This window comes from Amblyraja radiata, chromosome 11, assembly GCF_010909765.2.
Source record: "Amblyraja radiata isolate CabotCenter1 chromosome 11, sAmbRad1.1.pri, whole genome shotgun sequence".
NCBI lineage: Eukaryota > Metazoa > Chordata > Chondrichthyes > Rajiformes > Rajidae > Amblyraja > Amblyraja radiata.
In genome coordinates, this window is record NC_045966.1 from 43,898,563 (window position 1) to 43,923,629 (window position 25,067).

The following is a 25,067-nucleotide window of genomic DNA, read 5'->3' on the forward strand; positions in this document are numbered from 1 at the left end:
ACTATTTTCTGTGTGCTTAAGCAAAGCAAGAATGTCATTGTCCTATACAGGGACACATGACAATAAACTCACTTGAACTTGAACTCACTTGAACTTGAACTTGAACTTGAACACAAAGTGCTGGAGTAACCGAGCGGGTCAGGCAGCATCTCTGGAGGGCTTGATCAATCAAAACTCTCCTTGTCCACCTATTAACTGCCATGCTTTGTCCTGCCTCTCCCCTCATTTCCAGTATTCTGCCCCCCCCCCCCCCCCCCCACTGCATTCAGACTGAAACGCCACCTATTCATGGTCTCCAGAAATAGACACAAAGCACTGGAGTAACTCAACGAGTCAAGCAGCTTCTAATAATAGGAGATGTTTCGGGTTGGGTCACCCATCCTTTTCCTCCAGAAATGCTGCTTAACCCGCTGAGTTACTCCAGCACTTTGTGTTCATCTTTGGCATAAGCCAGTATCTGCAGTTTCCTGTTTCCACATGTTCTCCAGAGATGCTACCTGAGCTGCTGAGTTACTCCGGCACTTTGTGTGCTTTTGCGTATTAACCAGTACCTTGTTCCTTGTTTCTACGTGATCAATGAGGTGTTAAACCAAATTCTGAAGAGGTAGACTTAGAAAAATGTATTATTGGAATAAAAAGATTAAGATAAATTTCAGCTGCACCATCACAACCTGTGGTGGAGTAGCTGAAATTTGTCACAGTATCAAAGAGTCATAAAGTCATGGTCGGGGGGAGTTCCTCCCACTACCGGTACCATGTAATCCTGTGCTACCTGCTCCATGGTCGGATAGTCGGCGACTAAACCGTCTCCCCTACCTGGTTTTCCAGGTGAGGAGGGGGCCGTGGACCCCCAGCAGGACCAAAAACAAGACCTGTCAAAGGGCAGATGAGCTCCTAGCGAGCCAATGGCCATCCATACTTCAGTAGGAGTTGCGATAACAGTGGTACATAAAATTGCAAGGCACCGTGCCCATTGATGTCTTCAACGATGATGATGATGATAAAGTCATAGTCATAAAGTCATAGGGTCATCTAGCATGGCCCTTGGACCAACTTGCCGACACCCACCAACATGTACCATCTACACTAATCCCACCTGCCTGCATTTGGCCAATATCCCTCTAAACCTGTCCTATTTATGTACCTGTCCAAATGTTTCTAAAACATCGCAATGCTACCTGCTTCGATGTGGCAGCTCGTTCCATATACCCACCACCCTCGTTAATCTCTGCACCCTTTCCAGCTTGGCAACATCTTTCCTATAACATGGTGCCCAGAACTGAACACAATACTCTGAATGAGGCCTCACTAATGTCTTATACAACTGCAACATGACCTCCCAACTTCTATACTCAATACTCTGCCTGGGGATTAACTACTGGAACAATCCACCACAGAGCCATAAACGAACAATTATTGATTTCACTTCTTCTGAATGCTTTAGATTATTTGTTTAATAATATTGGAATGGGGTGAAAATTTTAGTCGATTGCATGTGCCAGCAACATTTCTTCATACTCTATTAAGCATGAAGCAAGGTAATTGTAAGACATAACATTGTACGCTATTAAAATAATAAATGGTATTTCAAAACTAAAATGCTTTTTATTTTTGACCCAAGATCGAGAGAAGAAAAGTTAAATCTTTTAAACCCCAAAAAAGTGTTTCCATAAAACTTAAATCACCAAAGACACAATGGCGCAGCGGTAGAGTTTGTGCCTCATACCGCCAGCGCCGGGTTCGATCCTGACTACGGGTGCTGTCACCTCTCCACGGTTCTCTGTAAAATCACAGTGGACCAATATACTGAGAATCAGCTGCATCAAATCACTTTCTGTAGCAAAGCACTCTGATTACCGCTGGAGTTTTCTTTTTATAATGGATTGTACGGCAATAATCTAGATCTGGAACATATTGCCTGTTCCGGTGCTGAGAGCACATTTAATAGTGCAGGTACATAACTTCTTGAAGGTGGTTGTCACAGGTAGATAGGGTGGCCACATTGATCATCAGTCAGAGTATTGAGTTTAGAAGTTGGGAGGTCATGTTGCAGTCATATATGATATTGGTGAGGCCGCATTTAGAGTATTGTGTTCAGTTCTGGACATCATATTACAGGAAAGATATTGTCAAGCTGGAAAAGGTGTTGAGAAGGTTTACAAGGATGTTGCCAGGATTCGGGAGCCTGAGGTGTAGGGAGAGGTTGAGCAGGCTGGGACTCTATTCCTATTCCTTGGAGCACAAGAGAATGAGGGGTAATCTTATAGAAGTATACAAAACTGTGAGAGGAATAGATCGGGTAGACGCACAGAGACTCACTCGCCCAGAGTAGGGAACTCGAGAACCAGAAGGCATAGGTTTAAGAGTCAAGAGTCAAGAGAGTTTTATTATCATCTGCCACAGATAGGACAATGACATTCTTACTTGCAGCAGCACAACTGAATATGTAAACATAATACAAAACGGAAGTAGTAAACACACTCCGACTATATTCAGTGTGTCTATAGACCATAGACCATCTATACACAATAAATAAACATATATAGTGCAATAATAATAATAGACTGTTATTGTTCAGAGCTTATTTGATGTTGTGTTTAATGGCTGTGGGTAAGAAGCTGTTCCTGAACCTGGATGTACCAGATTTCAGGCTCCTATACCTTCTTCCCGATGGCAACGGAGAGATGAGTGTGTGACCAGGATGGTGTAGGTCTCTGATGATGTTGGCAGCCTTTTTGAGGCAGCGACTGCGATAGTTCTCTTCGATGGTGAGGAGGTCAGAGCCGGTGATGGACTGGGCAGTGGTCACAACTTTCTGCAGTGTTTTCCGCTCCTGGACGTTTAAGTTGCCGTACCAAGCCACGATGCAGCCAGTCAGTATGCTCTCTGCTGTACACCTGTAGAAGTTCGAGACAGTCCTCCTTGACATACCGACTCTCCGTAATCTTCTCTGGAAGTAGAGGCACTGATGTGCCTTCTTTTAAATTGCATCAGTGTGCTGGGACCAGAAAAGATCTTCGGAAATATACGCACCCAGGAATTTGAAGTTTTTGACCCTTTCCACCATCCCTTGATAAAAACGACCCTTGATAAAAATGGGATTGTGGGTCTCGATCCTACCCCTTCCAAAGTCCACAATCAGTTGCTTGGTTTTGCTGGTGTTGAGAGCCAGGTTGTGAGAGAAAGGAAAAGAGTCACCAGAACCTGAGGGGTTATTTTTTTCACACAAAGTGTGGTGAATGTATGAAATGAGCTGCCAGAGGAGGTAGTTGAAGCAGGAACTATTGCAGAATTTAAGAAGTAATTAGGCAGGTACATAAATAGGACAGGTTTACACGGAAGTGGCGGCGCCGGGAACGGCTGCGGCTCGCCTGCAGTCCGTTTGTCTTTTACTTTTTTGTGTTGTATTTTTTTCGTTTTGTCTAGTTACGTTTTTGGTTTTTAGGTCGTGTTTATGTGGGGGGTGGGGGGTGAAACGGGGCTTGCTGTCTCTCCCTTCGGGGGAATACGACCTTTTTGTTGTATCCGCCTTCTCTGCCTCCGTCTACACTGATGCCTAATGGCGGAGCTGGCGACCTCGGGACTCTGGAGGCAGCTGACAGGACTCGCCCTGAGCTCGCTCCCGTGAGGGTGGCCCAGCCCGGGGCTGGAACTACGCTCTCGTGAGAGCGGCCTGGCGATGGGCTGAGAGACTTTCCCGTGAGGGGCTGTGGCCCGTCGGAGTGGCCCAGCCCGAGGGAGGAACGGCACTCCCGTCGGAGTGGCCCAGCCCGAGGGAGAACGGCGCTCCCGTCGGAGTGGCCCAGCCCGAGGGTGGAACGGCGCTCCCGTCGGAGTGGCCCAGCCCGAGGGTGGAACGGCACTCCCGTCGGAGTGGCCCAGCCCAAGGGAGAACGGCACTCCCGTCGGAGTGGCCCAGCCCGAGGGTGGAACGGCACTCCCGTCGGAGTGGCCCAGCCCGAGGGAGAACGGTACTCACATGAGGGCGATCCGGCTCGGGGCTTGAACGGTGCTCCGGTGGCTGGGACGGCGTTCTGAGGCGGTGACCTGAGTCTGGGGTTCAGCCGCGGGCCAGCGGCTGCGTGTGCTGGACTGGAGGACGGCAGCTTCGACCACCCCGGGCCGCGGTGTTTGAGCCGGCCCGTTTGCGGGTTTCGGTGAGCCGCGGGACTGTTGTGCCATCGCCCGGTGGGGAATCGCCTCAGCGCAGAGGGAGAAGAGGAGGGAAGAGACAGTAACCCTAAGATTTTTGCCTCCACCACAGTGAGGAGGTGCTTGGAGGATACACTGTGGTGGTGTTAATTTGTGTTTATTGTTGTTTATTATTGTATGATTGTATGTATGACTGCAGGCACGAAATTTCGTTCAGACCGTAAGGTCTGAATGACAATAAAGGTATTCAATTCAATTCAATTCAATTTAGAGGGATATGTGCCAAACTCTCGAACCTCTACAGGTGCACAGTGCTGACTGGTTGCATCGTGGCTTGGTTTTGCAACTTGAGCGTCCAGGAGCGGAAAAGAATGCAGAAAGTTGTAAACACTGCCCAGTCCATCATCGGCTCTGACCTCCCCACCATCGAAGGGATCTATCGCAGTCGCTGCCTCAAAATGGCTGTCAACACCATCCTGGCCACACACTCTTCTCTCCGCTGCCATCAGGTAGAAGGTACAGGAGCCTGAAATCTGGTACATCCTGGTTCAGGAACAGCTTGTTCCCCACAGCCATCAGGCTATTAAACTCGCCATCAAACAAACTCTGAACTATAACAGCCTATTGCACTTTATCTGGTTATTTATGTGTATATATATGGTCTATGCTATATAGACACACTGAACAGTTCTGTATTTATGCTTACAATATTCTGCTGTGCTGCAGCAAGCAAGAATTTCATTGTCCTATCTGGGACACATGGCAATAAATTCTCTTGACTCTTGACTCGAATTGGAACGGTGTACTTGGTCGGTGTGGGCAGGTTAAGGCGAAGGACCAAGACCCACTCTATGACTCTATGACTCTAGTAGGAGCATTCAAGAATGGAATTAGATAAATAGGTGAAACGCAAAAGCATTTGCTGAGGTATTAAAAAAAGAGTGTGGGGAGCACATTTAATTGGAGAGTTCTCCGAGAGCTGGCATGGACAAGATGGGCCATATGGCCTCTCTCCGAGCCGTGTGATTCTATAACCACCCAATGCACAGATGGCATCATAAACTCATTACTAAAGCAGCAATCTATAGTCATTATCTTTCTGAAAATGAACCAAATCTGTGCCATTTGTGTTCTACTAAAATCAATGGACTTTAACTTCCAATAAATAATTCACAGGCGTATTAAAGCTAATCTGTCTTCCTACCACACTTCCCTGGTGCCAGAATAGAGCAGATGATGATATTTGAATCTTATTAGTGAATTGTCTCCCGAGGTGCCTCACATCAGACTCGAACATTGAATTAACAGAACAAAATGACTCATTATTTGATTATGTTGCTGCACACCGAACAGCCCATTACACGACATTGACTGGGCTCGCAAAACGGTGGCCAAATTCTGGCCAGGAATTTCCTTGGGACTCCTCAGTTGAAGCTGCAAATCTGGAAAGCCTTCAGCTTTATCTAGCCAGTGCTCTAAAGTTAAATAGTGCTGCCCTAATCCTGGCAGCCATGCTCCTGAGTCTAGTGGCTATGAACCCTACTCTTGGCATTGGAGACTATGCTTGGTGCCACTGCAGTATATAACAAAAGTAAATAATGGAACAAAGGTCCTTTCTGCACTCTGAAGATCATTCTCTGGATCTGCTGCACCAGACAGCAACAATCTGACTAATGCTGGAGTCCATTTTATAATTACTTATATGCTAAGAGTCTAGATCTTGAAAGTGGAGAGTTAAGGATGTAGCCCTTTGAGTGATGTAGCCCAGCCTATCATCTACCTCATTGGAGACCCTTGTAGTATCTTTAATTAGACTTTATCTTGCACTAAGCATTATTCTCTTTATCTGTACATCCTCTGTATCTGTACATTGATGATTTGATTGTAATCATATATTTTTTTAGATTTTAGAGAAACAGCATGGAAACAGGGCCTTCGGCGCACCGAGTCTGCACTGACCAGCGATCCCCGCACATTAGAAACATAGAAAACATAGAAACATAGAAAATAGGTGCAGGAGTAGGCCATTCGGCCCTTCGAGCCTGCACTGCCATTCACTATGATCATGGCTGATCATCCAACTCAGTATCCTGTACCTGCCTTCTCTCCATACCCCCTGATCCCTTTAGCCACAAGGGCCGCATCTAACTCCCTCTTAAATATAGCCAATGAACTGGCCTCAACTTCCTTCTGTGGCAGAGAATTCCAGAGATTCACCACTCTCTGTGTGAAATATTTTTTTCTCATCTCGGTCCTAAAAGATTTCCCACTTATCCTTAAACTGTGACCCCTATTTACATTTATACCAAGTACACAAATCCAAGCCAATTAACCTACAAACCTGTACATCTTTGGAGTGTGGGAGGAAACCAAAGATCTCAGAGAAAACCCAGGCGGTCACCGGGGGAACGTACAAACTCTGTACAAGTAGCACCTGTACTCAGGATCGCAAATGGGTCTTTGGAATGTCGGAGGAAATCGGAACACCCGGAGAAAACCCAGGCGGTCATGGGTCGAACATACGGACACCATAATCAGGATCGAATTTAAGATTCCAGCAACTGGAATCTCCTGTGTCCACAAGTTGGATAAGGTTTGCCCAGTGTCACATGAGGCAACAAATAGAGGGCGGCACAGTGTGGCACCCTATAGTCTTTCCGCCAACTGGATAGCATGCAACAATAAAACTTTTCACTGTACCTCAGTACATGTGACAATAAACAAACCTTAACTAAAATATTGGTTTCCCTCCTGATTAACCTTGCATGCTTAAAATGCCAGATCAACATCCTGATGAATTCCTCGAGAATCACCTCGGAAACCAGTGTGGTAGTTACCAGCACAGTCTCAAAACAACATCAAATCTTCCTTTGTCAGCCAAGCTGGTGAAAAGCATCAAATATTAGAGCGTGCGGGAGCATTATTGAGCAGCGGACAGCTTGGGGCAACACTCACACCCCACGCAGACTCCTCACATGTTACATGAACGATACGTAACAAAAGGGAGCAGCAAGGAGCAGGAAGGAGTGTTGCTGGTGAGTTGTACCATCGGCATTATGCAGGAATTGGAGCAATGAATCACTGCTGGCAAACATTGAAGGAATTTTAAATCAAGATGCACCGTTCACCGTTAAAATTTACTGCTTAAGAATGCCTGAATAAAAATAATAAACAAAACCCTACATCTGCATACTTTCACCTGGGAATGTCCAAGAGATGGGTTTGTTCTATGTTCCATGGGACTGATATGATGATTCCAGAGAGTTGCTGCCTTACAGCACCAGACACCTTCGTTCGACCCTGACTACAGGAGCTGGCTGTATGTACTCCCCTTGACCTGTGTGGGTTTTCTCCGGGATCTCTTGTTTTCTCCCACACTCCAAAGATGTATAGGTTTGTAGGTTAATTGGCTTGGTAAAATTGTAAATTGCCTCTATTGTGTGTAGGATGGTGCTAGTATGTCGGGGTCGCTGGTTGGCGCGGTCTAGGTGGGTCGAAGGGCCTGTTTCTGCACTGTATTTCTAAACTAAACCAAACAGCAAAATCTTCCTGTCAAATGTCTGTGCCATTTATACCACAATGCAAGCCAGTCACTTGGGAGGACACCCTTGTTCCTTTGACTACTGCTTCTCCCAGATGTTACATTCGTTAAGGTAAGGAAAATATTACACTAGTGTTGTCTCTGGGTACTGCTATAGGCACCTGTGCTCCCTCTCCCCATTTCCACATCCCAGCTGAAACAGTACAACTATCTAAACAATCGAGAGCAGCACAATGGCGCAGCTGGTAGAGCTGCTGCCTCGCAGCACCAGGGAACCGGGTTCCATCCTGACCCTGACCTCGGGTGCTGTCTGTGTGGAGTCTGCACGTACTCCCTGTGAACAAGTTGGTTTCCTCCAGGTGTCAGAGTCATAGAGCATGGGTGCAGGCCCTTCAGCCTAATTTGCCCCCACCAACCAACTTGCTCCAGCTGCTCGTTCAGTACACCCACCACCACCCTTTGTATAAAAAAGTTACCCCGCATGTTCCAATGTTTAAGAAAGAACTGCAGATGCTGGAAAAATTAAGGTAGACAAAAAAGCTGGAGAAACTCAGCGGGTGAGGCAGCATCTATGGAACGAAGGAATAGGCAACATTTTGGATCGAGACCCTTCTTCAGATTGATGTTGGGGGGAGGCGGGCCTTTTTCACGTCCCCCCCCCCTCACTGACAGCAGTCTGAAGAAGGGTCTCGACCCAAAAAATCGCCTATTCCTTCGCTCTATAGATGTTCCCTCATGTTCCAATTAAATCTTTCCCCCATCATCTTAAACCTGTGTCCTCTAGTTCTCGATTACCCTACTCTGGGCAAAAGGGTCTGTATGTTTACCTAATCTATTCCTGTCGTGATTTTATACACCTCTATAACATCGCTCCTCATCCTCCTGCGCTCCATGGAATAAAGTCCCAGCCTGCTAAATCTCTCCCTATAGCTCAGGCCCTCAAATCCTGGCAACATCCTCATAAATCTTCTCTGCACCCTTTCCAGCTTGACAACATATCAGAATAATGTTTCTGCTTAGCGCTTTAATCCATCAGGAAATTACCGCATGGTTTAATTTTGTTACGGTGTTATTAACCTGTGTCATTCTTTATGTTGAATGCACATTAATAATTCCAGTCTGCTCTGCTAAAGATAATCACAAATTAATGGCTTATCTGGTTATAAACATGCAGGAGTTGTTGGGATCTTGCACTGTGAAAAATGGCTGTTGTGATCACTGAACTGCAACAGTGACTGCTCAAAAAGAGGCTGCCTGACCCGCTGAGTTACTCCAACACGTTGTGCCTATCTTCATCTTATGTTTGCTTGTGTATAGTTTTTATTTCTAGTTTAGAGGTACAGCACGGAAACAGGCCCTTCGGCCCACCAGCGATGCCCGCACATTAACACTATCCTACAGCCACTAGGGACCATTTTTACATTTACCAAACCAATTAACCTACAAACCTGTACGTCTTTGGAGTGTGGGAGGAAACTGAAGATCTCGGAGAAAACCCACGCAGGTCACGGGGGGAACATACAAACTCCATACAGACAGCACCCCTAGTCATGATCGAACCCGGGACTCCAGCGCTGCATTCGCTGTAAGGCAGCAACTCTACCGCTGCGCCACCGTGACCGTCCAACGGTCATGTACTTAAGTGTCGGTTTGTGAATATAAGACCATATGACATAGGAGTAGAATTAAGCCCTTCAGCCCATTGAGTCTACTCTGCCTTTCGATCATGGCTGATCCATTTATGCCTCTCAACCCCATTCTCCTGCTTTCTCCCCTTAGCGTTTGACATTGTTACTAATCACGAATCTTTAGACTTTACTTTAGACTTTAAAGATAAAGCTTTTCACTGTACCTCAGTACACATGACAATGAACCAAACTAAACTAGCAGGCACCAAAAAGCTCCTCACTGTACATGTCATAGTAAACCAAACTAAACTAAACTAATCTAGCAAGTACCAAAAGCTTTACATTGTACCTCGCTACACGTGACAATAAGAAACTAAACTGAACTATACTAACAGTTGCCGAGATCCCAGCTGAAGCCAACAGATCGGGGAGAAAACTAGTGAGAATTTGCAGCATAAAGAGAAATAGTAAAGAAGTATATTTTTAAATAGCTTCACTGGCTTCAAAGGCTGAGAGAAAAGGAAGGAGGCAAGGCTCTGGAGCTTTGTTCACAGTGCAGGCTTTCGAATGGTGGAATTTTAAAAACAATAGTTGTCTGCATGGGAAGACTGTTTGGGGTGGATGAGGAGGGGGATGGGTGAATGTGGAGGATAAAGAATGGAACGGAAATGAAACAAAGCAATTTAAAAAAACACTCAAATTGTGGGAATCAGGTGGCCTTGACTATTACAATCCAGACTGGAGGGTTTATACCTCCAACAATCTCAGCACAATAGCGTGTAAAAGCAGCTGCAATTAATGAGTAATTCCGGGATTGTGTCTTGGAACTATATTGTTCCTGTTCCTGCCTGTACACCTGCACTGAAAGAGGTGACCATGCCAAATCTAGGGTTCTGAGAAAGATTTGACTATATATTCATTTCCACCGGGAAAGGAAATAGTTCTTTAACAAAGCTGTCAGGATTTCAAAATTGAAGATCCACTTGCTATATTTTCATTCAGATATGGGTGGCATAGTGGCGCAGCGGCAGAATTGCTGCCTCACGGCGCCAGAGATCCAGGTTCGATCCTGGCTATAGATGCTGTCTGTGTGGAACAAACCGGAGCGCCCAGAGAAAAACCCAGGCAGTCACAGGGTGAATGTACACACTCTGATGCTGTAAGGAAGCAGCTCCACCACTGTGCCACCCCTAAAGTTATAGGAACAGGATTAGGCCATTCGGCCCATTGGCTCTACTGGCTCTACTCATGGCTGATCTATCTTTCCCTCTCAACTCCTTTCTCTTGCCTCCTCCCCATAACCTTTTGTGCATACATGCACGTACATATGCAGCAAACCCACCTTTTATCAATATTCACATACTCACATGTAGCACACACTAATATTCAGATTTCAGGAATTCCACCAAAGGCTTTTGAATGACATTTCAGATATTTTGCATCACAAGGAATGTTAATATACTGCAGTCACCCCTACAGCCCCCCCCCCTCCCCTCCCCCACCATACCATATGGAAAGGATTCTGACTATATACCTTATCAATGGATCTTATAATCTTATAACCTTCCATCATGTCACCCCTCTGTCACCTTCATTCCAAGGAAAGTGAGCCTTGCCTATTCAAACTGTCCCCACAACTAACTTCTTCCAATCCAATCCAGGAAATATCCTGGTGAATCTCTGTACTGAATGATGCTGTAACATTTGTGGTTTCCCAATCTTCTGGGACCTTTGAGATATATGGAACATTTTTTTTCCTTAAAAAGGAGCTTTCATTCCAATAATCACAGTTACAAAGTACTGGAAAGATCAAAACTGTCCGGCAGTTTGCAATCATCAATCAACCAATATCAAATTTCAACTTTATCATCCTTATCCACGATGCATTCAACCCCTCCACCGCGGCGACCAACGTTCATGGAAGGTCTCCAGAGTCCCCTTGGAAACTGCGTATTCCCTCTCTTGGGACATGCGGGCACGGACGTGGGCCTGGAAGAGGGGCAGGTAGTCGACGGGCAGACGCCTCAACTGCCCGCTGCCTGGACCTGCAAATTGCCATCTTGTGCAGGTCCAGGAGCAAACCTACAGCGAGTTCCCCAACTTCATGCACCCAACCCACCGTCCCACCACTGTACCGGATGACCAAAGATCAAGAGCATGGGCCTGAAAGGCAGCTAAAACTTGAAGAGCGGCCACTTTAGATATTCTAACAGGGGCTGCAACCTCTTACACTCCAATACATGGAACATTGGGAGGTTACAACCAACACATCTATTTTCTCTGCTGCCAATTCCATTGAGAATCCAGTTGATCAGATCCGAGACACATGCTACCTTTCAGCCCCATTAGTTTGCCTAGTACTTTTAGTTTATTTTTTTCCTGACAGTGACTACTTCCGAAGGATGAGTAGGGTTCCACCACTTTATCTTACACCTAACACCTCGTTTTCCACTCAGCAATAGAGGTTGTCTCCTTCTTGGATAATAGACATTTCCGAGGATTCAGCAAGATAACGTGTGTCAGCAGAGCAGGGGACATGGTATTTAAGAAGGCAATTCTTGTCCCTTACACAACCATCATTCATTTCTCGTCATCAAAGTTAAAAGAACTGTTCACAGCCCAAATGCATCTAGACTCAAGAAGATCATTCATTTTCTGACCATTGCCTATGGGAAGGTTGGGCTGGCCTTTCATCTTGATCTCCTGCACTCCATGTGGGGATTAGACTAGGAGTTTCTACTGTGGTTCGACCCAACTGAGTTGGGTGTTGGGCCAGATCAGAGGACATCTACGAACTAAACCAGGCTGGAGTGTGGCATTTGAGTAGGCTACTGTGAGGAAAGATAACAACTTTACCTCCCTGAAGAACATTGAATCAGGAATAAAAACCATGTCCAATTTTGCCTTTTGTTTGTCTCTCATCCACATTAGTATGACTGGCACCAACCTACTTGAGCAGATCAGGGAACTTGTGATCTTTCTGTTCAATTAGCGACATCTATCACGGTTGTTTAGTTCAGTTTATTATTTTTGTCACGTGTAACAAGGTAGAGTGAAAAGCTTTTTTTGTTGCGTGCTATGCACTCAGCGAAAAGATTATACACGATTGGAATCAAGTCTTACAGTGTACAGACACGGGACACAGGGAATGGCATTCAGTACAAGATAAAGTCCAATAAAGTCCGATTAAAGATAGTCCGAGGGTCTCCAATGAGGTAGATGGTGGGTCAGGACCGCTCTTTGTTTGGTGATAGGATGTTTCAGTTGCCTGATAACAGCTGGGAAGAAACTATCCCTGAATCTGGAGGTGTGTGTTTTCAAACTTCTGTATCGCTTGCTTTATCGGAGATGGGAGAAGAGGGAGTCACCGAGGTGAGACCCGTCCTTGATTATGTTGGTGGCCTTGCCGAGGTAATATAGGTATTCGTAACTGAACAGCAAGATCACATTTTCTGATTTCACCCTTTTCCTGCATTATTGTTTTTGGGAAAGTCAGCTTGGCTTTCTGACAAAAGAATGCAAGTCTTCCCTGACAATGCAAACCATCATAGTTATTTCCTATATATTTTGCTTCTTCCCATTCCCCTAAATTGATGTCATCTCTAGTTTCAAAGTTTAAAGAACCGTTCACAGCCCAAATGCAACTAGACTCAAGAAGAGCATTCTCCTTGGGACATGGACAACTGACATGACCATCACTCGTTGTCTTTGGAGAGGTCAGCTTAGCCTTTCTCCTTGAACTAGAGCAATCCATGTGGTGAAGCTACTCCCACTCTGCTCTGACCGCGAACCAGAATTCCAGTCGCTAAGAGAAGTGGAAAAGTGAGTTACCATTTTCGGGGTGCTCCATTTCTCCGATGCTGCCGTCGGGAGTGGTGCGTTCATAGTGGTCCTCGGGCAGGGCCAGGGGTCCCAGCGTCGGACCGGTGGACGACTTGCTGCTTGGTGTTTCTGATTCCTCCAGCCCGCTGTCATAGTAACTGTGCTGGGATGGGTCCTGAAGATCCTGGGAATGGTTGGCAGTGGAAAAGGTTACTCTTCTGTGTGGGAGCTGTCAAGGAAAGAAAGGCATAAGGTCACCGGGCATGCTAGTGGGTCTCTCTATACAACCGATGCTGAAGGCATTATTCATGTTCATTAATACGGAGCAGAATTAGGCTATTCGGCCCAACAAGTCTACTCCGTCATGCAATCATGGCTGATCTATCTTTCCCTCTCAGCCCCATTCTCCTGCCTTCTTCCCACAATCTCTAAGACCCATACCAATCAGAAATATTGCCACAAGTTATACCTGAAACATCACCCCCCCGTGTTCTCCAGAAATGCTGCTTGACCCGCTGAGTTTAGTTTAGTACAGAGTTGGGGGCAGCATAGCTGCAGTTTCACATCGCTAGAGTGCTGGACTCGATATTGAATACTGGTGCTGTCTGTATGGAGTTTGTACATTCTCCCTGTGACCGTGTAGGTTCTCTCTGGATGCTCTGCTTTCCTCCCACCCACCAAAGATGCCTGTAAGATAATTGGCTTCGGTAAAAGTTGTGAATCGGTCCTCGTGCATAGGATAGTGTCAGTGTACGGGAGTCGGGTCAGACTCGTTGGGCCGAAGGGCCTGTGTCCGCAGTGTATCTCCAAAATCTAAAATGGTTTACACAGAGTGTGGCGGGTGCCTGGAACGTGTTGCCAGATGTGGAGCTGCAGGCAGATACGGTCATAGCGTTTAAGAGGCTTTGGAATAGGCACATAGATACCATATGCAGGGAATGGGCGGTAATGCATCAGATGCATGCAGATGAGATCAGTTTATCTTGGCATCATGCTTAGCACCGATAATGTGGGCAGGTGGGACTGTTCCTGTGTTGTATGGTCATTGAATCATAGAGTTATCCAGCATAGAAACTGGCACTTCGACCAAACTTACCCATCTACACTAGTCCCACCTGCCTGCGTTTTGCCCATATCCCTCTAAACCTATCCTATCCTGCCTAAATGTTTCTAAAACAATGCAATAGTACCTGCCTCAACTACCTCCTCCGGCAGCTTGTTCCATACACCCACCACCATTTGTGTGAAAAAGTTACCCCACAGGTTCCTGTAAAATCTTTCCCCCTTCACTTTAAACCTATACCTTCTGGATCTCGATTCCCCTACTCTGGGCAAGATCTTCTCCTCTCATGATAAATCTTTCCCCCTCATCTTAAATCTGTACTTTTCTATTTTAACACTGTGCAAATTAGTTTATTCTGCAGTAATGCAATGGTCTGTCACCAACATAAAGGCAAGATATTGTCGATACTGTGAATCATAAAATGGACTTCCGGAATTGTTATAACACCAGTAGTCATTCAATTCACTGAACCCCCACTGATTCTTCAGAATAACCAAGAAAGTCGAAATCTCCTGCCGCATTCCTATTTTTCTCTCAGTCCCATACAATTTGTTTTTTGAAAGGATTGGTTTTAACCTGAAATGAATGCAGAAAATACGGAAAATAAGCAGGCAATAATTCGAAGGGAGAACCAGGAGTTAATGTAAAATTTCTTCCCTGCAGAAGAGTCTCAAATTTAGACTTTAGAGATACAGCGCAGACAAAAGGCCCTTCGGCCCACTGAGTCCATGCCGACCAGTGACCACCCCATGCACTAGCACCATCCTATACACTAGGGACAATTTACAATTTTTCCGATGCCAGTTAACCTACAAATTCTGTAAATCTTTGGAGCGTGGGAGGAAACCGGTGCACCCTTAGAAAGCACACGAGGTCACAGGGAGAGCCTACAAACTCCGCACAGACAGCACCCATAGTCAGGATCGCCTCTAGCGCTGTGAGGCAGCAACTGTCTGTGCAGAGTTTGTCACTGGGCCGGCACAATTGGTATTGTTATTGACTCCTTATTGTCATGTGTACCAAGATATAGTGAAATACTTTGTTTTATTTGCTCTCTCAGCAAAATCAACTATACATGAGTACTAATTGTAATAAAAAGAAACTGCTGCTGCTGGTTAATACCAAAAATAGGCACAAAATGCTGGAGTAACTCAGCATGTCCGGCAGCATCCCAGGCAAAAATGGATAGGGTCTGAAGAAAGGTCCCAATCCGAGTGTCACTTGTCCATTTTCTCCAAGATGCTCTCTGACCTGTTGAGTCACTCCAGTATTTTGTGTCTATCTTTCCTATACACGAGTATTCATATTGGATAGTTCAAAAGGGAAAATAAACAATAGTGCAGAACATAGTGTTTGAGATACTGAGAGGGGCAGCACAGAGGCACAGCGGTAGAATTTCTGCCTTGCAGCGCCAGAGATCTGGTTTTGATTCTGACTACGGCTGCTGTCTTTAGATTTTACTTTACTTTAGAGACACAGCGCGGAACAGGCCCTTCGGCTCACCGAGTCCGTATCGCCGAGCGATCACCCCGTACCCTAGCACGACTGTACACACTAGGGACAATTTACAATTTTACCGAAACCAATAAAACTACAAATCTGAAAAATCTTTGGAGCATGGGATGAAATCGCAGTGCCCGGAGAAAACCCACGCGGTCACAGGGAGAACGTACAAACTCCGTACAGAGAGCGCCCATAGTCAGGTTCGAACCCGGGTCTCTGACGCTGTAAGGCAGGAACTCTACTGCTGCGCCACCGTGCTGTCTGGGCAGGGTTTGTACGTTCTCCCTGCACTGCCCAAAACGGTTGTGGACAGTGAGATTATCCATAAAGGACCTGCCTTTGAGGGCTCCCAGTGGGGATTTCACTAGTGTCAGGCTCTGTCTACTGAACTGGTCGTCATATCCAGGCCTCCTCAGATATGTGAAATCTGCCCTTCGGGGAGAATAAAAAGATATTACGGAACAAAACATTCTCTTAAAAATGAACGCTGACCAGCTGACAGCTGGTGCCACAAGTTGATATCTTTAGCCTTCAGAAGGCCAGAGGTGGCCATGCTTAAGATGACAGCCCTGTAGACATTCCACGGTAGTTAGTGCACCCACTTTCCATCAATCAGGAGTCCATGGTGGAGACTAAAAGTAGCAGATAATTATTTAATATGTGCAGGATGTTGCAGAGGAGCTACTTCCACTGACCCTGTTGAATAAGCTGCCAATCTAACATCAATTAAAAGCCTAACCTTGCTTTCCGGAGACTTTGAACTTGGCACTCACAAGCCATGTAGCATCAGCTAATGCAGCATAAATTCTATTTATCTGAAGGGTCAGGTCCACCCATCTTAAACGCGCACGTGACAAGTCAATTTACTGCTCCCCTGTCTTTCCATCAAGCTATTCCCGAAGCTCCGTTAAAGGCTGTATGGGTCCCACATGTTCTGAAAAGGAGGTTTTAGGTTTCAGATGAGGAAGTGTAGCAGTCTGATTGCTTTGTGCAAAGCAGGCAGGCCTGACACTTTGTGAGTGGAAAGGAACTGCAGATGCTGGTTCACACCGAAGATTAACACAAAATGCTGGAGTAACTCAGCGGAACAGGCAGCATCTCTGGTGGAAAGGAATAGGCGAAGTTTCGGGTTGAGACCCTTTTCCGGACTGAGAGTCGGGGAGAGGGAAACTAGAGATATGAAAAGGTACAAAGAAACTAATGACACCAGACACTTTGCGAAGTAAAAATAGACACAAAGTGCTGCTGAGTAACTCAGCGGATCAGGCTCTGGAGAAAAAGGTTGTGTGGCGTTTCGGGTCGGGTCCCTTCTTCACGGTCTTTGCTAAGTGCTTGGCCTCTCACCCTCAGTGGACTTGTCGAAGAGAGTGCAGGCATGAGAGAGGGTTGGAGATGCAGGAGGTGCCCTGTAAGGGAAGTGACACTCGTAGAGAGGGTACTGAGCATTTTATCAGGATGGTTTGTGAACACCTCCAACCAAGACTGCAAGAAATTGCAGAGAATTGTGGATGCAGCCCAGACCATCACACAAACCAACCTCCCTTCCATCGATTCCTTCTACACCACGCTGCCTCGGCAAAGCCAGTCTCACACACCGTGGTCACTCCCTCTTCTCCCCTCTCCCATCGGGCAAGAGGTACAGAAGTGCAAAAACGCACATCTCTAGATTCAGGGACAATTTCTTCCCAGCTGTAATCAGGCAACAGAACCATTCTATTGACAACTAGAGAGCAGTGCTGGCCTCCAGTACTATTAAGTTTACTTTATTGTAACGTGTACTGAGGTACAGTCTAAAGCTCTACCTCATGACCTAGAAAAGATCTACCTCATTGGAGATCTTTGGACTATCTTCAATCAGACTTAGCTGGAGTTTACCTTGCACAAAATGTCATTTCCTTTATCCTGTATCTGCGAGATAAGAAGAGAGCGGGAGAGAAAGAGAGATGGGGGGGAGGAGTGAGAGAGTAAGAGATCGAGAGATAAGGCGATAAAGAGGACAAAAATAAGAGAGTAAGAGGAAGCGAGATTAAGCGAGTGAGAGGGATAAGGGAGAGACAAAGAATCAGAGAGAGAGGGAGAGAATGAGAGAGCAAGAGTGAGCGAGAGAAAGAAGCAGGAAACAAAAGTGAACCAAGAAATAATATATTTATTTTTTATAGTGTCTCTCACATTGTCAAGAGGATTTGTGGCAAATAACTCCCTTTTAAAGATGTGGCAGTGATTAGCCATTTGAACTCAGCATGATCTTGCCCACGATGAATGTAATGAGTCAGTCTGCTCTGTGGCGTTGCCTACAGGGCAATGAGAACTCTCTGCTCTCCTATACACGTGTGCCTTGGCACATTTAGCATTCATCTGAAGCGAGCTGGCAAGTGCACATTCTCCGTCTCATCCCTAAAGCCCCCCTCTCCTGTACACAGCTGACCCAGTCGTACAACAGAACCTCTGCCCAGACTGCAGGCTGCAGCCTGCAATGGAGGTTTGTCTCACCCCTGTCACTCCCCCATCTCTGCCTCACTCACAGGGAGGTTTCACTTTAGACTTTAGATATAAAGTAGGGAAACAGGCCCTTTGGCCTGTTAGATGCTGGTGTAGACAGGCTAAATGGCCTAATTCTGCTCCAATTACATGAACTTACTTATTCCCTTTCGACTTTAGACTTTGGAGATACAGTATGGAAACAAGCCCTTTGGCCCATCGAGTCAGCGCCGACAAGTGGTCAGTCCATACACCAGCACCACCCTACCTGCTAGGGACAATTTACAATTTTATTGAAGCCAATTGACCTACAAACCTGTCCAACTGTTCTAATTATGTATTGTCTTTCCGCTGACTGGTTAGCATGCAACAAAAGCTTTTCACTGCACCTCGCTACACATGACAATAACCTAACAAAATAAACTAAACTAAACTAAAATGGATCTTAAACGTTATGATAGTCCTTGTCTTAACTGCCTCCTCCAGCACTTTGTTCCATACAGCCACCTGTGTGATAAGATTGACCCCTCAGGTTAAGGTTGCCAACTTTCTCACTCCCAAATAACGGACAAAATGTCAAAATACGGGACTAATTCCCACCGGCAATTCGTTGTCTGACTCTGCCGTGGCTGGGTGAATGATGAGTTGGCACGGGTGCTGGACAGCACACAAAGCCCAGCCGGCGGGCTAGCTGAGGAGTTTTGGCCCGGGCGACATCGCGTGCAAAGTCCAGCAGCCCATCCAACTCATGAACCGATGATCGGCCATGAGAAGGAGGGGTGGTGGTGTGGGCGGTAAGTGAAGGTCGGACAGCTGGCCAGGCTTCCGACCGACGGGGCCACGGGTGAGGCGCTGCTGCTGCACTCCATGGGCTGCACTTCGTAGGGACGGGTGAGGCAGGACCGGACGCGGCACTCCGACCCGACAGTCTCTTCGACCCGAGTAATAGCAATCAAATATGGGGCAAGGGCGGTCCTGTTAAATCCTTCCCCCCCTCACCTTAAAACTATGTCCTCAGGTTCTCGATTCCCCTACTCTGGGCAAGAGGCTCAGTGCAATTACCTCTATGAGATCATCCCTCAACCTCCTGTGCTCCGAGGAATAGAATCCCAGCCTGCTCAACCTCTCCCCTATAGCTGAGGCTCTCGAGTCCTGGCAACATTCTCATAAATCTGCGTGGGTGCAAAGGTTGGCACGTTTGAGAGTAAGACACCACAACAATGCTGCATTTTGGTGTAAGAGCAGATCACACACATAAATCTCCTGGGTGCACTTGAAGCAGAAGCTGGTGCCTCATAGCGAGTGGGTCCCAGGAGCAGACACTTATAGTAGCACATTAGCTACTGAGCCATCCCCATGAGAAACGCCATTTCCTTCATCTTTGCAAACCTTATAAGAGGAATCATTATCATTTTCGGCTCTGCCAGTTTGATTTATTTCGCTGAAGGCCAGCGTTAGAGTTGCTGCCTCACAACACCAGAGACCCGGTTTCGATCCTGACTATGGGTGCTGTCTGTGCGGAGTTTGTGCGTTCTCCCTGTGACGGCATGGGTTTTCTCCGGGTGCTCCGGTTTCTTCCTGCACTCCAACGATGCTTCTGTAAATTGGCCCTAGATAGAACTACAGTGGCACAGCAGTAGAGTTGCTGCCTTACAGCGCTTGCAGCACCGCAGGTCCGGTCCGTTCCCGAATATGGGTGCTGTCTGTACGGAGTTTGTACATTCTCCCTGTGACCACGTGGGGTTTCTCCAAGATATTCGGTTTTCTCCCACACTCCAAAGACGTACAGCTTTGTAGGTTAATTGGTTTGGTATGAATGTAAATTGTCCCCAGTGTGTGTAGGTTAGACAATAGACAATAGACAATAGGTGCAGAAGTAGGCCATTCAGCCCTTCGAGCCAGCACCGCCATTCAATGTGATCATGGCTTGTCATCTACAATCAGTACCCCGTTCCTGCCTTCTCCCCATAATCCCAGACTCCGCTATCTTTAAGAGCCCTATCAAGCTCTCTCTTGAAAGTATCCAGAGAACCAGAATCCACAGCGTTCTGAGGCAGAGAATTCCACACACAATTCTCTGTGAGAAAAAGGGTTTCCTTATCTCGATTCTAAATGGCTTTCCCCTTATTCTTAAAGTGCGGCACCTGGTTCTGGACTCCCCCAACATCGGGAACATGTTTCCTGCCTCTAGCGTGTCCAAACTCTTAATAATCTTATATTTTTCAATAAGATCCCCTCTCAACCTTCCAAATTCCAGAGAATACAAGCCCAGCCTCTCCATTCTCTCAGCATATGACAGTCCCGCCATCCCGGGAATTAACCTTGTGAACCTACGCTGCACTCCCTCAATAGCAAGAATGTCCTTCCTCAAATTTGGAGACCAAAACTGCACACAATACTCCAGGTGTGGTCTCATTAGGGCCCTGTTCAACTGCAGAAGGACCTCTTTGCTCCTATACTCAACTACTGTTGTTATGAAGGCCAACATGCCATTCGCTTTCTTCACTGCCTGCTATACCTGCATGCCTACTTTCATTGACTGAAGAACAAGGACCCCCCAGATCCCGTTGTACTTCCCTTTTCCCAAATTGACACCATTCAGATAATAAAGTGTTAAAGTGCGGGGATCGCTTGTCGGTGTGGATACGGTGGACCAAAGTGCCTGGTATATCTAAAACTAAAACTAGTGTGCGGGGTGATCACTGGTTGACGCGAACTCGGTGGGCCGAAGGGCCTGTTTCCGCGCTATGGCCCAATAAGTCCATACTAGCCAATAATCACTCATACACCAGTTTGATCTTACACCCTAGGGATTATTTACCGAAGCCAATAAACCTACAAACGTGCACATCTTTGAAGCGTTTGAGGAAACCGGAGCACCCATGGAAAACCCACACAGTCAAGGGGAGAACGTACAAATTCTGCACAAACAGTGGCTGTAGTCAGCGTCTGTGCTCTTTCCAGCTTAATAGCATCTTTCCCATTACAGGGTGATCAATACAGCAACAAAATAAATCACCTGTAGTTTTGATTGTTCCTCCCATCACTAGCCAGACAATGGAGCCTTGAGGAGTCTTGAGGAGTATTGTGTTACCTTTACATACAGTAAACATTGTCCTCTCAGAGTATAAGTTACACTGACATGATGTAATATCCTTGGGCATTTATCTCTCTGCTCTAATTTTCACCAGAGCTCTGAGCGAAAACCATAGGAACCTGAAAACTGTAACATCAGTTTCAGGAGCAGTTTCATCCCGAAAAACATCTGACTAATGAACACTCCAAACAGCATCTAAACTATGAACTACGAAGCTACAAAGTGCAGTGGATCACAGCATGGTTTGGAAACAGCTCCTTCCAAGACCGCAAGAAATTGAAGACAATTGTGAACACAGCCCAGACCATCACACAAACCAACCTCCCTTGCATTGACTCCATCTACACTTCACGCAGCCTCGGCATAATTAAGGACGGGTTTCACCCCGGTCACTCGCTCTTCTTCTCTCTCCCATCAGGCAAAACGTACAGAAGTGCAAAAACGCACAACTCCAGATTCAGGGACAGTTTCCCCCCAGCTGTTATCAGGCAACTGAATCATCTTATCAACAACTAGAGAGCTCCCGTAGCAGTACAGATGGTAATGAAACACACCTGACACATTAGCTTGCCCTGCAGAAGTATTTACAGCATTTGATTACCTATTTTTTGCACCGTTCTCTTTGATTTTTACAGGCTCCATTTGGAAATGCTGTATCCTCTTCGATCTTATGCTGCACACATCAGTAGAGTTGCTGCCTTACAGCGCCAGGGACCCGGGTTCGATCTTGACTGTGGGTGCCATCAGTACGGAGTTTGTATGTTCTTCTCCTGGCCATTTTCTTCTGGTGCTCCGATTTTCCCCCACATTCCAAAGACGTACAGGGTTATTAGGTCAATCTGGCTTCGGCAAAAATTGTAAATTGTCCCATATGTGTCAAATAGTGGTAGTGTACGGGTATCGCTGGTTGGTGCGGACTCAATGTTCCCATGCTGTATCTCTAAAATACACTATACTAAGCTCCAGGTTGTTATTGTCTTTAAAAACTGCCTGGCAATCTTTGCGGATGGCAGCTTAATGCATTTGCTCATTCTACCTTTGTGCGAGGCTTTAATGAAGCTGAAAAAGAGTATATTATGAAGGACGAAGGCAAAGAAACATCAAGGAAACAAGTTGACAGTTCACCCATGAAGGTGTGCTACAGACCTGCGGCCAATGTGACATTGAGTTATATGGAAAGGAATAGATTAAGATCGACATCTTTCTCTATCAGGGACTTGCACCGGAGACTCTAAGGCAGTACAGTGGCTCAGTGGGAGAACTGCTGCCTTACAGCGTCAGAGACCCGGGCTCGATCCTTGTGCGAAATTTGTACATTCTCTCTGCGACCACGTGGGTTTTCTCTGGGTGCTCCGGTTTCCTCCCACAATCCAAAGACGGACAGGTTTGTAAGTTAACTGACTTCTGTACTTTGTAAATTGTCCCTGGTGTGTAGGATAGTGCTAGTATACATGGTGATCATTGGTCTGTGTGGACTCGGTGGGTTGAAGGGCCTTGTTTCCACACTGTATTACTTTATGACTCTAAGTCAGATTAAGGACAGTCCAAGGGTCTCCAATTAGGTGGATGGTAGGTCAGGACCACTCTCTAGTTGGTGATAGGATGATTCAGCTGGGAAGAAACTGTCCCCGAATCTGGAGGTGTGCATTCTCACACTTTTGACTTCTTGCCTGATGGGAGAGGGGAGAAGAGAGGGTGAGACTTGGCCTTGATTATGCTGGTGGCCTTGCTAAGGCAGCATTTATTTGATGTTGTTCACATTGCTTGGCTGGATTTATAGTGTTTAGAATGATTCCTTACTGCCCTGCCTTGTACAGAAACATAGATGAATAGAAAAACATTCATCCATAGAAACACAGGAAAGTACAGCACAAGAACAAGCCTTTCAGCCCACAATGTCAGTGCTCAACATGATGGCAAAATAACCTATTCTCCTCTGCCTGCACATGATCCACATCTCTCCATTCCCAGCATATCAATGTTTTATTGTTCCATTTAAAAGCCTCATAAACACCACTATCGTATCTGCCTCCTCCAACACCCCTGTTGCGGGCACCAACCACCCTTGGTGTAAAAAACTTGCACCTGCACATCTCCTTTAAACTTTGCTCCTTTCACCTTGAAGTTATGCCCTCTAGTCATTGAATTTCCACTCTGGGAAAAAAGGTTCATCTCCTAACCTTATATACATCTATCAGCTATCCCCTCATACTCTGCCACCCCCAGAGAAAATATTATAATATAGACTAGGGGTTGAAAATGATTTAAGCACTGCGGCATACGAGGTTGTTGCCTGGGCCTGTAGAAAATGTTACCGCTCAGGTTCCTATTAAATAATTTCCCCCACACCGTAAACCTCTGTCTTCTGGTTCTTGATTCCCCATACTCTGTGCAAAATACTCTGCGTTACCCGATCTATTTTCTCATGGATTTGTACACCTCTATAAGATCACGCACATCCTCCTGTACTTTGAGGAATAGAGACCTAGTCTGCTCAACCTCTCCCCCAAAGCTCTGGCCCTCGAGTCCTGGCAACATCCTTTCCAGCTTGACAACATTTTCCCTATAACATGGTGACCAAAACTGAACACAATACTATAATGCAGCCTCACCAAAATCTTATATAACCCCATCATGACCTCCCAACTTCTAAACTCAATACTCTGGTGAAGCAATCTCAAGTTAGCTCAACATATTATGCCGCAGTGCTTAAATCATTTTCTACCCCTAGTCTATATTATAATATTTTTCTCTGGGGGTGGGAGTGTTTGAGGGGATAACTGATAGTAGTATATAAAGTTAGGAGATGCATAGACAGGGTTAACCCTGTTGGGAGAACCCTATTTCCCAGGGAATTCAATGTCTCCAGGGCATAGCTTTAAGGTGAAAGGGGAAAAGTTTAAAGGAGATGTATAGGTGCAAGTTTTTAACACATGCGCCTGAAGAGTGGTGGCTGTATGGAACGAGCTATCGGAGAAGATAGATGAGGCAGGTACTATCGCAATGTTTAAGAAACATTTAGACAGGTACATGGACAAGATAGGTTGAGAGAGATATGGGCCAAATGCAGGCAGATGGGACTAGTGTAGATGTTAGAGGGGCATGTTGGTGGGCGTGAGCAAGTTGGGCTGAAGGGCCTGTTTCGACCCTGTATGACTCTATATAACATTACGTAAGAAAGGCTTGGTTGAGAGATTCTGTAGCATGTGGGCAGAGTAAGGAAGTGGTAGACCGGTAGTCACAGAGATGGAATGGAGAAATGGCCTGAAACTCAACACCAGTCGATGCAACACACTTGCACAATGGGATCTGTGGCTGGTAGCATAATACGGGATTCATTCCTCCGTCAGAGGAAGTGGATTCCATGCTCCATGTCTGAGCTGTGCCTGTAGGTGGAAAATAACCTTCAAGGCTTGTTGTGTCTGGTAAGAAAGATGTGCTCATAGAATGGTTATGAAAGGAAAGCTGTCAGCAATGACAAAGGTACACTCTATGCTTCAGTGTAGATGGGAGCGGCATTGTCAGTAGTTGCTTCAAGCCACTTAACTGGCAAAAGATGAGGGAGAATGCACTGCCTGAAGGGGTAGTGCAAGCAAGTACAACTGTGGCTCTTCAAAGGGAATGTAAAGGTTCAATGGTACTTTATTGTCATGTACCTGGATACTGTGACATTCTTTGTTTTGCATACAATTCAGTCAAATCTTACTCTACATAAGCACCATCATACCTAAGTACAAGACTGTAACAAGTGTAGTGTTATAGGGACACAATGTGCATGCAAAA

General features: G+C 46.0%; 1 protein-coding gene across 4 annotated transcripts in view; it reads right to left on the reverse strand.

Annotated features, from left to right (window-relative positions):
- The window catches only part of pcdh1 (protocadherin 1), a 349,600-nt gene that overhangs the window by 108,235 nt on the left and 216,298 nt on the right, over window positions 1-25,067 (reverse strand). For all 4 annotated transcript variants that reach the window (XM_033029853.1, XM_033029852.1, XM_033029851.1 and 1 more), the window contains exon 3: window positions 13,153-13,372. In XM_033029853.1, the coding sequence (XP_032885744.1) occupies window positions 13,153-13,372 (220 nt within the window). The remainder of the gene's footprint in view (window positions 1-13,152; window positions 13,373-25,067) is intronic.